At 37.6% G+C, this 18,230-nt stretch overlaps 1 protein-coding gene across 1 annotated transcript in view; it reads left to right on the plus strand.

Moving 5' to 3' along the window:
* The window catches only part of LOC131251441 (phytanoyl-CoA dioxygenase), a 73,537-nt gene that overhangs the window by 19,976 nt on the left and 35,331 nt on the right, over positions 1–18,230 (plus strand). The window contains exons 4-5 of the mRNA XM_058252131.1: positions 6,449–6,517; positions 7,049–7,167. Of these exons, the coding sequence (XP_058108114.1) occupies positions 6,449–6,517; positions 7,049–7,167 (188 nt within the window). The remainder of the gene's footprint in view (positions 1–6,448; positions 6,518–7,048; positions 7,168–18,230) is intronic.

The raw sequence follows: 18,230 nt of genomic DNA on the forward strand, positions 1-18,230 counted from the left end.
TTGGTGAACTATGATAGAAATAGAAACTTTGATCTTTGGCAGAGTATGATTGATAATATACAAGTAACTATTGTTGATAAAGATCATGTTGGATATTATGATCCATGGTCTAGGTTAATTTGTGGTGTATGTGTGGTACACCTAGTGGATATCCGTATGATCACACAACCCATTTTCTTTTATCCTTTTCATCGTCCCTTCGCAAGTCTGTGTGTACTGTGTACACCTCATGTGTACTTGTGTCATTGCAACAAGTGAGGGGCATTTTTAGCATTTTTGTTTTTTTCCCCATAAGGAAATACAAGCAGGTGGGGACATCCATCCTAAATCCCTTTTATTTTGTCTTCTCATCTCCTCTCGTCTTTTTTTCTTTTTTCTTCTTCTCTAAGCAATTCCGCAACTATAAGTTAGAGATTGCATGCTTGGCATGAAAGTAGTTTAAATTAAACTTTCTAAGTTATGGGCCCTTGTTCAGATTTATAATGAAAAAAAAAAATTAAGGTCCTCTTTGGTTTGTTGTAAATGCATGTAAATTGTGGTAAAATCATAATTATGACAAGTGCTCACTATTTGCAATAGAGTTGTAATTCCATCTCGAAAATGGGGCAAAACTTAACCTTGTAATGGGTGAGACCCACCATGATGTATGTGTTATATCCATGCCATCTATTCGTTTTTTCAGATCATTTTAGGGCATGAGCCCAAAGCTGAGGCGGATCCAAAACTTCTATGGCCCCCTAGAAGTTTTCAATGGTAGGCATTCAATCCCCATTGTTTTCTGTGGTCTGGACCACTTAAGCTTTGGATTTGCCTCATCTTTGGGCTCATGCCCTAAAATGATCTGACAAAATGAATGGATGGCATGGTTGAAACACATATATCATGGTGGGGTCCACAATTTACATGACGCAGTCGGAGTCTCTTTTAAAAATCCATACCTTTTAACATGGAAATGTTAGTCATCATTACTTATTTATCACTGTTTATATGCATTTACAACTAACAAAATTGGCCCTAAGATTATTGGATTATTGGACTATTGGATTGGTGGGCATTTATTAGACGGTTAAAGACTGACAATTTCCAATGGTCCTATTTCAACAATGTCCACGAAGCAAAGGTTGGGATTGCTCAACTAATCTGATTTTGGGATTGTGACCTGAGATAGTGGATTCCACAATTTACTCGGGTTAATTTTATTCAATGTATGCCACATTCAATTTACTGGTGGTTGTGTATTAAGCGTCATATGCAACCGTTGTTTGGAGTATCCCTAATATTATCTGTATCTCCATCTTGGCAATACTGATAACACTGGTATCGATGTCGATATCACTAGTAGTCTCAGATATTCCAGTTATCGGTGATGTATCGCTAAGTATCGCCAATTTATCGATATCACTAATATTTTCGGCTATGTAAATTCCAAGCGTCACTTGTATTGCCAATATTTTCAATCGCGTAAATTCCTAGTGTCGCTTGTATCGTCAGTGTATTGGTGATATTTCGATAATATCGGCAATGTGTCGATATTGCCAAAAATCTGTTTAATAAAAAAAATTTCATTTCAAAATTTTTATGGGCACATGGTTATATGCTTTGTTCAAATTTCAACGATAATATCAATCATATCGCTATATTATCATTATCGCAACATGGGTGATATCGAAACCATAGTCTTTCGTTTCCATTTCAGTTGTCGACGATTTCTCAGTGAAATATCATGTGTTGTCAATATTTTGAAATATCGATGGATGTTTGGATGGAAGGTTGGATGATTGGATGGATAGATGGGATAATTGGATGGATAGATGAGATGGATGGGATGTTTGAACTGGTTTCTTATGACAACACATGCTTCTCAGCCCCTATTAAATGGAAACTCGTAATGTATGCATTTTTTTTTTTTTTTTTTTTTTTTTTTTTTTAATTCCTAAAGATGCAAATATGTGTATTTCAACATTGCCTGAAGTTTCACGGAAAATTCCATCGTTTTCCCCAATGTTTCCACGCATTTCTAGTTATCGGCTAATGAAACTTATAGTGATACTGATACTTAAAACCCTGTATGCAACATTTGTTAAAATCATATAATTTTCAATTCAAATTGCATGATTTGAATAGAATCATATGGAAAACGATTCAAATCATGCATTGAATTGTAAATTGACATTAGTCATATGATCCAATTTTAATTGAATCGTACAAGTTGTATAAAAAATCTTACAATCTAGTTGGATAGTACAACTTGACAATGCAGTTTTTTCAGTCCCTTTACACATTTTTTTTTTTTTTTGTTTGTTTGTTTGTTTTTTTTTTTTTTTTGGTTTTTTCATTCTTCTTTGTTTATGACAAAGATGTCCCTCTCCCATGTGTCTACTAATAAGCTTTCCCATTAAAAACTTTCCTTTTGCTTTCTAAACTCATAAAACAAAAGGAATTGGAGATATAGGGTTTTTGGAGGAAAAAAGCCTAGGAGACAAAAATCACGATAACTCTACTACCATTAATTGGAATCAAGTTCCCTTTTTTCCAGCATGTTTCTAAGGACATTCTCTCATCCAATACAGTTTTTTTTTTTTTTTTCTTGCATTATATTCAAGCCAAGGTAAATTTGCTTCTCATCTATTTATCTTGAGTTTTTTTATTTTTATTTTTAAATCTATTTTATTTCTTTTGATATTTCTTATTGATTTGCTATTGATTTTGTGATTTTTTTTTTCTTTTCTCCATTGCTACGTGATGGAATGTATGTGTTTTTGTGGTGGATGGGATGGGTATCATGGGTAAAATAGTGGATGCTTGGTGAATGGGATGGGTATCATGGGTAAAATTGCGGGTGGGTTTATTATATTTGTTGGTTATTGGTGATTTTTGTTTTGTTTTTTTTTTCGTGGATGGGTTTTGTTGGTAATTGGTGAATGGTGGAGTGGTGGATGGGTTTGTTGGAGATTTTTGATGATCCCATGATGGTGGATGCGTGGAACTAATGCCTGCGCGCCAGTCTGGTGATGAGGATAAAACATGGTATTGAAGCTCTTCCCAAATTTACAAAACACGATTGCTCGAGTCATGCGTTGTCTCGCCAGAGTAAAAATTCTTTGGCAGGTAAAGTTGAGCCCAAGACCTGGATTTCCTAGTGTTAGTTATTATTTGTATCTTATGGTCAACCACATGAGAGAGCTAGATTCTGTTGGGAACATTCTTGATCCCAAAGTTTTGCAAAGGAGAAGCAAACACTTGTTTCCCTTTTTTGTTAAATACTGCTCTTCCTTAAGAAAGAGGGAAGGGAGGTGCCTGCTAAGTCAACGGATATTGATAAGATAATATAAAAAGTTGGATGAGGGGAGATACCTACTAAGTCAAACAAGTTGTGGTCAGTGTTCGAAATATCGGTGTCGTGTTACATATCGCAACTTTGGGATACAGATACGTATCAGTTATCGCATGGGATATATCGGTTGTATCACGTAATGTATCGTTGTTGTTGGAAACATGGGGAAATTGGTCGATTTTTTCAATGAAACTTTAGTGATTGTTAAAAAAACACATCAACACACACTTATAAATCAAAACATTACAAAAAATAAGTGAATATAATAGGTTTTCTTTGTATGGGGTCCTAATTTATGCATTGTCTAATTGAATTGATGCAAGTATATTCAAAGTTCATTCATATAATATATAAACATAAGAAGACGTGTGGAAACACAAGCAATACATTTAAAAGCAAAAGAAGAATCACTAGATTAGGTTACATACATGCAGTGTTCGAAATATCGGTATCACACAATGTATCGCACCCTTGGGATATAGATACGTATCGGTTATCGCACGGGATATATCGTTTGTATTGCATAGTTTATCGCACTTTTTGGGAAATATGGGGAAATATTGGGAAAATGGTTGAATTTTTTAATGAAACTTCGGGGATTGTCAAAAAAGACCTCCATACACACTTTTAAATCATAAAATCTCAAAAAAGAATGGCACATAATAGGTTTCCTTTGTAGAGGGTCCTAAGCTCTGGGTTGTCCGATTGAACTAAGACAACTATATCCAGTATCCACCCTGTCCATCTGTTTTTCTATATCATTTTAGGACATTATGCAAAAAATTAAGCAGTTCCAATAATCAGGTAGGCCATATCATAGGAAACAATGGTGATTGACCATTAGTGGGCCACTTGAACTTTGGATATGCTTCACTTTTTGGGCTAAAATCATAAAATTATATGGTAAAATGGATGGACGGAGCGGATAAAATACATGAATTATAGTGGCCCCACAGAGTTTACTCACTACGTGGTTCCCACCCCAGACGGACGTGGATTTCCTGAGAAAGTCTTTCCCAGGAAGTTCTTGTACTGGGAACCCAGATGGGGCCCACTGTGATGTTTGTGAGAAATCCTCCCCTTCCATTAGTTTTGTGAGTTCATTTCAGGACAATATGCCAAAAATGAACTGTATATAAAGCTCGAGTGGGCCGTGCTAAAGGAAAATGTGGTTAGGGAAGTTCCTACCGTTGAAACCTATTTGGGTTCGACAGTGATGTTTACATGCCATCCATACCATTAATAACTTCATTCCTGCAGGGATGAACTGAAATCACAAATATTAGCATGATTCAAAACTTTCATGGCCCATGAATATTTCAACTGTGGACATTCAATGATCACGTTTTTGGCCCACTTGAGCTTTGGAAACAATTCATTTTTGGCATCGTGTCCTAAAAATTAACTCACAAAACAGATGGACGGATAGGATTTCTCACAAACATCACAATGGGCCCCACCTGAGTTCCCAGCGCAGGAACTTAATGCGAAAGTCTTTCGCAGGAAATCCGCGTCCGTCGCAGACGCTCCTCAACTCAAGTTGTCTGGACGGTTCAAAGTTAAATGGGCCCCATAGTAATGTATTTATTATATCTATACCGTTCATGCATCTAGAGAGATCATTTTAGATCAAATGAGTAATATCCAAAGCTCAAGTGGACCACACCACAAATAGCAGTGGGGGACTGATTCTCACCGTTAAAACATTTGTAGGGCCCACCATAACGCCCACCATAACGTTTATTTTTCATCTAATCCATTCATTAGGTCACACAAATCTGGATGAAGAGGAAAAACAAATATAATATCGATCCAAAACTTTTGTGACCCCAAAAGGGTTTCAATGGTAGACCTTTAATCTTCCACTGCTGTTTTCAGTGTGGTCCACTTGATCTTTGGATCCGTCTTTTTTTTTGGCTCAAGCCTTACGACAAGGTCGGCAAATGGACGAACAGTTTGGATATAACACATACCTCATTATGGGACCCACAGAACTCGGTGACGACGTCAACACACCCGTCGGTGGTGTGCGGTACACCACTTATTCCAAAAAAAGGGCCGGACACCCTTTTTTTCTCAACAGAGAGGGTTCCGGCCCCAAATATCTCCCAAATCTTGGGATTCCGGCGAAGATTCTCTAGATTTCGATGAGGATTTCCCCCGATGTCGCCCAAATACCTGGATTTCTTCGGATTTTGACGGATTTCTCTCCCAAATCGAAGATTTTGCTTGCACTAACCTATGAAAGAAGCTTCAATTGGAATGACCCACCAAATGGAAGCTTTCGATGATGACGATCTCTTGTATAGGTACCGAAATCCAGTTTGTTGTTGTTTTTTTTTTTTTCAATTTTTTTGAGGAAATCGCGCGATATCGTCGAAATATCGTGCGATATCGACGATATATCGGTCGACATCTGAATTTGAGATTTTTTGGTATCTTCCGGGGGTTATCGAGGGTGTATCGTCTCGCATGGGTGCGATAACGATAATATCGGCCGATAGTATCGATATTTCGAACACTGCATACATGTTTGATTTTATGTTTGGACACAAGGATTGCAACCGATTCGCAAGCAAGTGGGAAATTTTGATTTTTTCAACTTTCCGCAACTCGGCCCATCTCCTCCAAATCTCAAAATTGAAGCTCCCAATCCATATGCTTTTTCATGCAAAACATGAAAAACCATGTATTTGTAACAATTTGACGCTGAGTTAACGTGATTTACTGAAAAAAAAGGATCAAAAATCGAAAATGCTCACCGAATCAAACATGTGAGATATATTGCACTACTTTCGAGTTTCGTATCGCACAGGTGGGATACAAGATATATTGTGGGATATGTTGGCCAATATCGTCGATATTTAAAACACTGGTTGTGATATGATTATGCAATCTAGATAGTGCTAATTTGCATTAATTTTCAAGCCTATATTGAGCTTTATTATCCTTAGAATATGCCTCTTTACCTCTGTAGGTTGGTTGCACAATATAATATTATTTCTCCACAGGGAAATGCAATTTTGGCAACAGACTTCTTTATTAGTTTCATGTTTAGATTTTCTTATTCAAATTTTACTATCACGATGTGTGTGCTTTTTTTTTTTTTGGCAGAGAAGGCATTTGGGGACGATGGAAACTTGAAGCAGTCAAAGCAACTCTCAATTAACAAAGTTGGCCACGGTCTGTCTCTGCGATAGAATGATTTTGAATTTATATTGGTCTGATTCTAAGTTTGTATTGGTCCTTACCTTTCAAAAGAGATTTATATTAATACCTTTACTAAAATTGGAAATAAATTTCCAGTTCATATTTGCTTCTGTGAACTTCTCATGCTGTTCGACATGATATATCTTTCTTCGTTCAGGAAAGGATCCTCTGTTAATATTTATATTTAACTTAGTCAGCAAGCATTTGACTTTTATACATATATGTACAAGATACAGACCATTCATTGGTTCTACTCCCTTCCATCTTCCTTCCCCTTGTATGCCAATTGGCAGATGGGCTCATCCATGTAGGTTATTATTATTATTATTATTATTATTATTTGGCATGATCCATCCATCTATTGCCCAACTGATGAGCGTTCTGAATCACATCACTAAGTGCTTGCTATAACTAAACTAAGATATGTGTCTAACATTAGATTCTTCCTATTTCATTATACTTTGAAGATGCTGATATAACAATTGCATGGGGTAACTCTTGCAGCTTTACACGAGATAGACCCAGTATTTACAAAATTCTCTCGCTCTGAGAAAATCTCAAGTCTGCTTTCTTCTTTGGGTTACAAGCGGCCAGTGATCATTCAGTCAATGTATATATTTAAGGTACTTCCTCATTTTATTTGCTTTTGTGAAGCTGAAAAATTTTGTTTTTTGGTTGGACGATACTGGGATTTCTGTTACCTGACTGTGGGGATGGCCGGTGATTGGGCCGTAGGCAAAGGTTTGAGTCAAGCGGATCTCAGAATCCAAATTATTGGGATATGTTGACGACCGTGATTGGTTACTGCTTTCTCGTGACAATATATTCATGGATGTGATTGGTTATTGCTGTAATCATGTTTTGGTAGGTCCTAATGACATCACAAGTTGAATTTAATACCAATTGGTACATTAACTATAAAGTGTAAACAACAATTCTAGAGATCAAATCCTGGTAGATACAAATTTAAAGTTCTTGAGAAAGGGTATCTATGTCTCCTAATACAAATTATTAGGTCAATTAACTCAGGTAATACTCAAGGGAGGGTTTTGTCTTGATTCTCTGATTTTGTGGGAATTTAGCCAAGTCTCCTCAACCTAACTAAAACCCAAATGCCAACCTAAAACCAAATCAAGTCCAAAATTTTGCCCCAAATTTCCTCACATGCAAAGCCAATGGACCAAAGATCATTAAAGTGGTTTGGGAAGCAGTCCAGCCTAGGTCTGGGGCCCACAGCCTGTTAATTTTTTTCATCTCTCTAGAATGCCAAAATAGCTTTTCCATGCGCAAGGGAGTTATTGTTCAAAAAAAAATCACTAGAATGCGAAAAAAGTTTCTTTGGTCCCAGATATTGTGGAAAAAGCTTTTCCACTTTTGGGCTCCAATTGCTTGGGCTTCACATACCCAATTTCCCAGCTGTTAGGGTTCGTTTTGAAGCCATTGAAGTTCTAGCTGTCTAAAGAACCTAATTGCAGCCCAATCCAATTTTTTTGGCACCAAGTTATGAACAAAAAGTAGAAAGGTGCACGGATATCTGTTTATCTGTAACATTGGAGGAAGTTGAATCAATTTTCAGAACCCATATTCCCCTGATCCCTAGGAATTTTAACGCCAAACCAGAACCATTAGTTAGCTGTCAAGTTAGGTTTCCATTGAGCCATTGATCGCCAGAATCTGATGCATGAGCGCCAAGTTCCCATCAAAACACCAAGGGTTGTGCAGGTTGGTTTTCATGTAGGAAACAACTTGAAAAATGATCATTTTGTCATTGCACAAAAATTAAAATACCAAATTCCATTTCCAATTGACCCATTGATCCCATTTTTTTTAAATAAAAAAAAACACCCCTAGGACTCTTAGTTAGACCCAATGTTTTAAATATCGACGATATCGGCTGATATATCCCACGATATATCTTGTATACCACCTATGCGATTCAAAATGCACTTGTAGTGCTGATATATCCCACATGTTCGATCTAGTAAGCATTTTCAATTTCCGATCCTTTTTTTTTTCGTCAAAATTATGTTAAATCAGTGTCAAATGTTTATAAATCCATTGGTTCTTCATTTTTTTCATGAAAAATCATGGAGTTGGAGCTTTGATTTCAATATCCATTGGTTCTTCATGTTCTCCATGTTTTTTCCAAAATTTTCTTTCAACCAGCTATCAATTGAGACTAATTTCGAAGTATTTAGGAGTACTTGATGAAATGATCATCACACAGTCTAATTTCGATATTTGAGTGTAGGTTATTCGATTTGGGAAAAATTGGGGAAAATTCGAGATTTCCCCAATTTCTCCCAAATTGCTTGCAATATTGCACTCCAAACATGAATAAAGCATGTATGAGGGTTGATCTACTGATTTATTAAGTCCTTGTCAATTTTTGGAAAATAAAAATCATTTAAAAATAAAAATTAATAAAAAATATTAAAATATATTTTTTTGAAAATTTCCTTCAACTAGCTATCAATTGAGACTAATGTTGAAATATTTAGGAATGTTTGATGAAATGATCATCGCGTGCATTCTAAATGTTATGCATTCGATTTGAATATAGTTTCATTAGTTCAGTCAAACAACGCATAGCTTAGGATACTATACAAAGGAAACCTATAATGTGCACTTCTTTTTTGAGATGCTGTGATTTGAAAGTGTGTATTAAGGTCTTTTTTAACAATCCCTGAAGTTTCATTGAAAAATTCAACCGTTTTCCCAAGTTTCCTATGTTTCCCAAAAAGTTCAATAAATTACCCGATATAAATGATTTATCTCATGCGGTAACCAATACGTATCTATATCCCAAGGATGCGATACTTAACGCGATATCAATATTTCGAACACTGGTTAGACCCTAAGTTATCTTCATTTTACAAAACCATCCCCTAAAAATGGAATGGTGAAACTACGAATTCTACCTCCTCAAGCTCTAAGTTTTGCAATTGTTCAAATCTCATCCATCCAAATCCCAAGCTCTTTGAAAATTCGGACACCCTTCTCCCTAACCTAACAACTACTAGAACTTCTTCAATTTACATTTTAATCACCTAATTAACAGCTAGGATGGTGCCAGTTTTCACCCATCCACGAAAAACACCCACCTTCTTCCAAATTGCAAAACTACCACTCGAAACCTCTATACATGGAGGTCTCTCCCTCCCTCACCCCAAGGGAGGGGTCTTTCTAATTGAGAATTTTAAGCACTCTAGTTCTAGAAGCTTGCCTTCCATCTAACACTTAATAAGTGCAAAATTCAAGAGAGAAAATTCAAATAATTGAGAAAAGAGAGGATATGAAGTTGTAGTTTGAGAGCTCAAGAAGCTCTCCCTTAAGTCACTAAGGTGTATATCTCTTATTGAAGGAGTTAACCTCGTGCGTAGTCTTGCGGAGTACTATATTGATTTGGGGCATCCTTTTTTTTCCCATACTCATCAATTTACCATTCCTGTAAAGCTCTACCCTATGGGTTGCAAGCCTTGGCTTCGCTAACCTCAAAAGAGATTCTCCTATTAACCATCTAGTCCAATTGGAAATGAAATCAAGAGAAGACCTTCAAAATCCCCTTCATATTGAGGCTAAGCTCTAAGAAAAGTTGTCTTTTTGTTAAAATTTGCAAAGAGGGAATTTCCACTTTAATGGGAAGAATGACTTCCATCCCACACGTAAGAGCATTAGGTGTTGCACTAGTCGATATTTGAATTGAGCTTTGATACACCCATATTGCATATGATAGCATTCGTGGTAGTCTCGGTGTATTTTCACCATTTTCTTAAGACTATGGACCGGACCCTTCTTCATAGCTTCCTCTCCTCCATTTGCTTGAGGTCTATGTGGAGTCAATTGGTGCCTCTTAATGTGAAAATGCCTAACAAAATCATCTACCTTTTTGTTTACGAAATTTCCTCCATTGTCCATAATTATCTCATTCGGCACCTTGTATTTGCTAACAATGTTATTCTTCATGAACCTTACGAATTGCCTTGCTATGATCATAGTAAAAGATGAGCCTTATGAATTGCCTTGCTATGATCATAGTAAAAGACGCTGCTTCCACCCACTTGCTGAAATACCAAATCACACCAAAAGATACTCATGCCCATTGGATGCTCTCAAACTGATCTTTTCCAATCACATCGAGTCCCTACATAGAAAGCGGCCTGGGAGTAGTAGCTGGGTCATGATCTGATAGCTGTGCTCCTGACATCTGAAGCATTTCCTCATGTGAGGACAACAGTCTGATCGTGGTGGTCCTGTAATACTCGAGCTATGAATTTTCTTTGCCAACTTGAACTTATTCATGTGATGACCAATGTTGTCAAATCACATATGCGGTTGCATGCGATCAGCATATGCTGTTCGCATATGCGATCGCGCAATCGCACATGCCATGGCATATTTTTTTTTTTCAAAAAAAAAAAATCTAAAAATTCTAAAAAAAAGAGAGGGAAAAACTCGTCTGATTAGTACACATGATTGCATTGGGTTATTTTACTTATTTCATTATAGTTTGAGTGTTTCATTAAGTGATATATTTAATTACTTATATTATATTATATAAATTTTAACAAAACAATCAACAAGCTGCATTAAAAGATAACTAATTATTATAAACTTCGAACAAAGAAATTTTAATGATAAGTGGATAACTCGAAACAACTTACAAGTTATAACTTACAACTTAATTTACAAAAAGTAAGCACAACTTATAAAATACAAAAAATAAACGTAATTGAAATAATTGTAGAGAGATTAGAGTAAGAAAGAAAGAGGTGTAAGAGAGAAAGAGTAAGAGATTTAGAGCTTTGGAGTAAAGAATAGTGAAAATGGAAGGGATATGAGTGCCTAATTATAGGCAAAAGTTCTCCCATTTGAAAAAATAAAAAATAAAAATAAAAATCTTCTGCTCTTGGCTATTGGGAAATATGCAATTGCATATGCAGTATGCGATCGCATATCAAAGTATGCCATGGCAAACTTGCCAGGATCGCATATGCCATCATGGCATATGCGATTTGATCAACAGTATGCGCATATGCGATCGCATATGCGCATATGCTATCGCATTTGATAACAATGGTGAGGACTACAAATACCTTCATGAATTTTTGTAATATTGCGCGGTTCAAGCCGTTCAACTATGGCCTTGACTTTCTCAGGGTCCGCTCTCATGCCCTTAGATGATACGATGAACCCTAAGAAGATAACGCTATTTGACATGAATGTGCATTCTTAAGGTTGGTGTACACCTTTTCAGTTCTGAGGACCTTGCAAACTTGCCTCAGATGATGGAGATGTTGTTCCTTTGATGTGCTATAGGTAAGAATGTCATCAAAATACACCACAAGGAACTTACCCATAAAGGGTCTCAACACCTGGGTCTTCACTATCATAAATGTGCTCGGAGCGTTAGTCAAGTCAAAGGGCATGTTTAGCCACTCATATAGCCTATCATTCGTCTTGAAGGTCGTCTTCCACTCGTCTCCTTGGCGTATATGTATTTGGTGATACTCGCTCTTGAGGTTAATCTTCGAAAAGATGGTGGCACCCGCCATAATGTTTAACATATCATCAAAATGCGGTATGGGAAACCGGTACTTGACTGTGATTTTGTTGATGGCTCTACCGTGCTATCTTTCTTGGGCGTGAGAAGCACTGGCACGACACATGGATTCAAACTCTCCTGAATGAAACCCTTTCTGAGGAGCTCATCTACTTGCCTCTTCAACTTTGCATGCTTTGTAGGGTTGATTTGATAATGAGGAATGTTTGGTAAAGTCGAACCAGGGACAAGATCAATGACATGCTGGATGTCCCTCATGGGTGGAAGCTCATCTGGTAAGTCCTTTGGAAATACACCGTGAAACTCATCCAAAATCGGATTCACCTAAAGGGGTCCCTCTACACTAACCTTGGGTGTAACTTCTTTAGCCACTAAGGTGTACGCCATCGAATCCACTATAGTCTCTCTTAAACTCCTTGATGTTGATAACATGGTGAGACTTAGGTTGGGATTTCCTTGTATCCCTTGGATTACTCGACTTTCCCTCTTGCTTTCTTCTTCGCATTGCTTTTTGGTGGGAGAGGAACTAGAGTGATCTTCTTGCTTTGATGCATGAATGAACATACATTTGAGCGGTTATATATCGTCACATCGTGGTCAAATAACCAAGGCCATCCCAAAATGATGTCCAACATCCATAAGTAAAACGTTGCACCATAGTGAATCTGAATAGGAATAAAAGTTAACAGGCATGAGACATTGCTGGGTAACATGCATGGAAGATGCATCCACCCATGAAACTCTATAAGGTTGAGGGTGCGGTTCAGGTTTGAAACCCAAAAGAGATAAAGTGCTAGTGGAGACCACATTGGTACAACTGCTACTATCGACAATAATCTTGCAATTCTTCTCTCCACATTTTGCATAGGTGTAAAATATCATAGTTCGACGCCAGTCATCGTTCTCCTTAGCATTGGTCAAGCCGCACCTAACTACTGCAAGTGGTGTGGTCTATAAGGTTGAGGGTGCGGTTCAGGTTTGAAACCCAAAAGAGATAAAGTGCTAGTGGAGACCACATTGGTACAACTGCTACTATCGACAATAATCTTGCAATTCTTCTCTCCACATTTTGCATAGGTGTAAAATATCATAGTTCGACGCCAGTCATCGTTCTCCTTAGCATTGGTCAAGCCGCACCTAACTACTGCAAGTGGTGTGGTCTCTTCTTCTACTTCCTCATCACTAGCACCAGTGATATTGGGCCGATAGACCTTCTTCAAAATTGCCTTGCTCATCTCCTTCTTCCTCACCGTCGTCAATCACCAGGGCCTTGTTCCTATCTTTCGAGGGACATTGATGCGTAAAGTGACTAAATCCTTGGCAATCGAAGCATCATGTTTGTTCACTTCCCCTAGAGCTAGCACTTACTATCCCTTTTCCTTTGACATCTCTAGGGTTGGATTGGGAACGAACTTGGGGCTTGGACCGACTCTCCATGTTAGGCTTAGTCCCTTGAGGGTTAAGTATTGACACTTGGATCTCGAGAGTTATAACACTTACCAACCGATGTTTTGAGATAGTATTCGATGTCTTGTAACACTTGGTACATGTGCTCCAATGTGCCAACATCACGAGAATAAAGTTCTCATTGGATCTCGAAGGTCTATCTTGAATTTGGATTATAATCATCGAGTCCTCCTTAATGTTACATCGCATCATGTATTCCTCGAACCTGGCGATGTAATCTGGCATAGTCATGGATCCCTGATGCAAGGCCTACCATTGGTTTAGGAGCGTCTGGCAATAAGAAAAAGGGAGATACTTTTCTTTAAGGACCTCTTTCATCTTTGCCTAATGTGCAACCAGGGGTTCTCATATCCTTTCAATTTTACACTTCATGTTGGTCCAAAAAAGCTTGGCTTGGCCCAGCAGGTTCATTTTGACAAATCTCACTCGATGGACATCAAACATATCATACCACTCAAAATAGTGATCCATGTTTGCCACCCAATCAAGGAATGCTTTGGGATCCAATCAACCATCAAAATTGGGAGCCTCAACTTTTACACCCTTCATGACTTGTGCATCTGGATTATGACGGTCATAACGTTCCTCATGTTGTAGTGGCACTTGTGCTCGACCATGACCAACGCCTTGGCCATGACCACGCCCTCGCCTATCAACTTGATCTCCAGCTTGAGGTTGAACATCTTTCCCAATGTCGGGGGTTTGCCTGTAGGAAGGCCTCAAGTTGATTGATGCATGCATTGGTTGCAGTTAATTGAGTGGCAGTGGTTCTATTGTGCGCTTCAATGATTGTCAGACGGTTATTAATAGCATTAAAGGCCCCGACAATCTGCTCTAGCTTTATAATGGGTTGTAGGCCAAAACCACGTCCCGAATGAGTGGGCATACACAAGGAAACTCCAAAAGGAAACCCCAGGTTATAGGACAATGTTATGACAACGATAAAACCAACCTAGAGATCAAACTAGATACACTAGAAACACTAATTTGAAAAATTCAGCGAGCCGCTACCCTCAAATATTATGTTGAAAATTCAGCAGGATGGTAATCCGAGGGTGTCAAACTGAAAATTCAGCAAGAATATAATCTGAAAATTACAAACTGAAAATTCAGCAATGTGACAACCTGAGATTACTATGCTGAAAATTCAGCAATGGTATAAGTAGAAACGCTAGCTGAGAATTCTGCAATAGGTTACTCTCTACTAAAATAAAAATAAAAAATTAGCAATATAATCCTATATGTAATGTATGCTCTACTAACCCTAGATGTGACTCTAACGTAATGCTACACAAATCCTATGTTAAACCTATGGGCTCTGATACCAAATTCGATGTAAGACCGATGCATGAACTCAAATATTGTGTGAGATTAATCAGTAAAATTAACTTAATTAATAAAAAAACACAAAATTGCTATCGTTATCACAAATACCAAAATCCCAGGAGAAGATCATGCATAATTCTAGCCTAGGTTACCAAGTATCATCCTACATGACCATTAAATAAGGGAAACTATGATCTAGTGGATGTAGGGACATCCAAACAGCATAGGGTAAAGCCTATTTCAAAGGAGAAGGTCTAATACTACCTAGGGTGAAATTAGGGTTTAGGGAAATTGGGGAAAACTTGGAATTAGGGTTAATGGGGTAAATTGGGTAGATGGGTTAAAGAGTTTAGGTACTAGGATAAGGGAATTAGGGTTTTGGATAGAGGGAATGTAAGGATTTGGGCTTAATTGAAGAATGTGAAGAACTAGGGTTTGATAATTTGACGAAATAGGAAAATATGGAATTTATAGGTTTAGGGTTAGGGTTTGGAAAAGAGAGTAGGTTTTTGATGCAAGGGTAGTGGAAAGCCAAATGGACAAGAGTGTGGCCGTACGACCAACATTATGGGTTCACACGTGTGGCCGTATGGGCACATGCGTGGGCTAGGTTTGTGAGATTTTGGGTCATTAGGTTTTGGTTCATCGATAGATGTATAAGGGATAAGGATTGGAAGAATGGTGATGACTTGGGATGGAGAAGTTCGAAGAACTTGAAGAATACCTTGATGGTTGATGAAGGGCTAAGAATGTGGGGGATAGATGGAAGCCTCGCACCTCCGTTGATGAAGATTTGTTTCGCACCAATTTTTATTCCAATTCACATGGAAGTCACCTTCAAATCACATGAAGATGGGAGTAGGAAGCAAAGAGCTCTCTCTCTCTCTCTCTCTCTCTCTCTCTCTCTCTCTCTCTTTCTCAATTTCTCAAAAATTCAACTAGGGAGGAGGTCACATGCGCCCCCCCCCCCCCCCCCCCAATTCTTTTATAGCCACAAGAGGTTTTTGAAATTACAATTTAACCTGTCTCATGAATTTTGATGAAAATGACCCTAGTCTAATGAAAAATCAACTACAATCACTCATAAGATGTCCAAACATAAAATAATCATAAACCAAATCCTAAAGATAATAATGTTAAAAAAATGATGAAGATGATCCACGATCAATGGCCCAATCATGTGATCCATGCGATCCAACGGCCCGATCGTCATGTCCCTTGAATCCAACAATCCAAATCACTCCCTAAAGCAGCCCATGTGCATCTTCCCAGTGTGGGGTCTACTAGATGCTCACACATGCACATGGGGTCCTTAACATGATCATGGGTACTCGCTTAGCCACAGAGAAATCGGTGCGGCCCGCCGCCTCCTCTGATACGTACGCAAGGGTGTACATCAAGTAATGTCCTCATCAAGGTGCCTCATAGATAAGTTTGTGCCAAGTCTATGAGGAAGGGACCATTCCATGGGTTTTAGATTTTATTTTTAAAGAGATTAGATACATGAATGGAGTGCTAAACATTTCGTTTGCTCTCTCAAGCAGGGAATCTAATTCTTTGGTGTATGATCTCATGCTTGTGGTGGTATTGCCCCCCTTTCTTTGTATTCGTAAGTCCCTCCCCCTCTTTTGAATTCGCTTTTAAATGAATTAGCTACTTTTTAAGGAAAAAAGAAGGAATTGGGAGTGCCAGCTCCACAGGATTCAAGAGATGCTCAATTTTTTCAAACATGTCCTGCAATTCATCATTTCACACACCTAAGGAGTTGTTCTTGTGTAGCTTAAAGACTGGCTCATGGATAGGTGTCAATTGAGTAATGAATCAACTGACATATTGAATCTTTCCCAGAAGGCCATGAATTTCTGTCTTGCAAGATGACATTTCAAGAATAGCTTTCTTTTTGCTCTCATTGACTAATCCCTTCTTTGCTAACACCTGAAGCCCAAAAGCTTGCCCAATGTAGCGCCAAAGACACATTTTTGAGGGTTTAACTGAAGCTTTTATTTATGGAGTCAGCTGAACAACTTTTCCAAATTCTTGAATTATTGTTCTACATTCTTCGACTTAACAATCATTTCATCCATATACACCTTCATTTCTTGATGCATCATACATGGAATAAAGCGGTCATAACTCTCTGACACATAATCCCAACATTATAAAACCAAATGGCGTGGTTCAATAGTAGAAAGTCCCCCAAAGTTGAATGAAAGTTGAATGAAAGATGTCTTCCCACGATCTTCGATCACCATCTTAATCTGATGGCGTCTGTGAATAAAGCATCTTGTTCCCAGTTGTCTTATCTACCAGAGCGTTGATATGTAGAAGACAAAAATCATCTTTAGGGTTGGCTCAGCTCAAATCACGGTAATCAATAAACATTCTTGTGTTTCCATCTTTCTTCAGAATTGGAACAATATTCACTAGCCATTCAGGGCAGTTTAAAAAACCCATCATTTTAATGCTTAATTACTCTCGTTAATCTTAAATCCACTTTAGTATCAATTTGCACAATTTCTGCTTCACCATTTTAAACCTTTTCCTTAATGGGAGATGATGCTCTATTGAATCTTCATCAACCTTGTTACATTTTCATATGGAAAAGCAAAATTGGACAACTGCCATTACTTCTTGGTTGTGTTCATTGACCTATTGATATTGACGTTGTTAGTATCTTCTTCAGCAGCTAAATTCTTGGTTTTGAAATCCTCAGGTATTATATGGCCTTATCTTCAAACATATTCTAGAGGTTTTCAAGTTTAGGAGTTGGATCCTTACCTTCCCAACTCTTAGACTCTTCTATATCTATCAAATTGAAATCCAACTCAATGTGAAAATTGTGTGGGTCGACCTCAAAAGCATCGACATTCTTTAGTAGCTCAATCTTTTATTACTTTGGATTTCTTGATTTTTTTAAAATTTTTTCTTTTGAAATTTTTTCGATTTATATATATATATATATATATATATGCATACTTTTTTTTTTCTTTCTTGATTTTGAAAATTTTCTGATTTTTGTGGATTTTGAGATTTTTTTTCAATTATGTTTTTATTTTTGGATTTTTATATTTTTGACTTTTTGGGAATTTCAAATTTGGTTCCTAAGCAAGATGGGATTGTGAACTAGCAATTCTCAAAACACTGCTCAGGGTTTTCGGCAATATCTACAACGACGTTTTCTTTTGAGGCTACTGCTCTTCGAAGGCTCATTGGCCAACTCAACCATCATCGGGTTAGGAAACCATCTCTCTTTTTCATCTTTTTCAAATTAGATTATGAAAATAGGGTGATTAGTAGGACGGACATACCTTCATCATGATGAATCACTAT

The sequence above is a fragment of the Magnolia sinica genome, chromosome 7 (genome assembly GCF_029962835.1).
Source record: "Magnolia sinica isolate HGM2019 chromosome 7, MsV1, whole genome shotgun sequence".
NCBI lineage: Eukaryota > Viridiplantae > Streptophyta > Magnoliopsida > Magnoliales > Magnoliaceae > Magnolia > Magnolia sinica.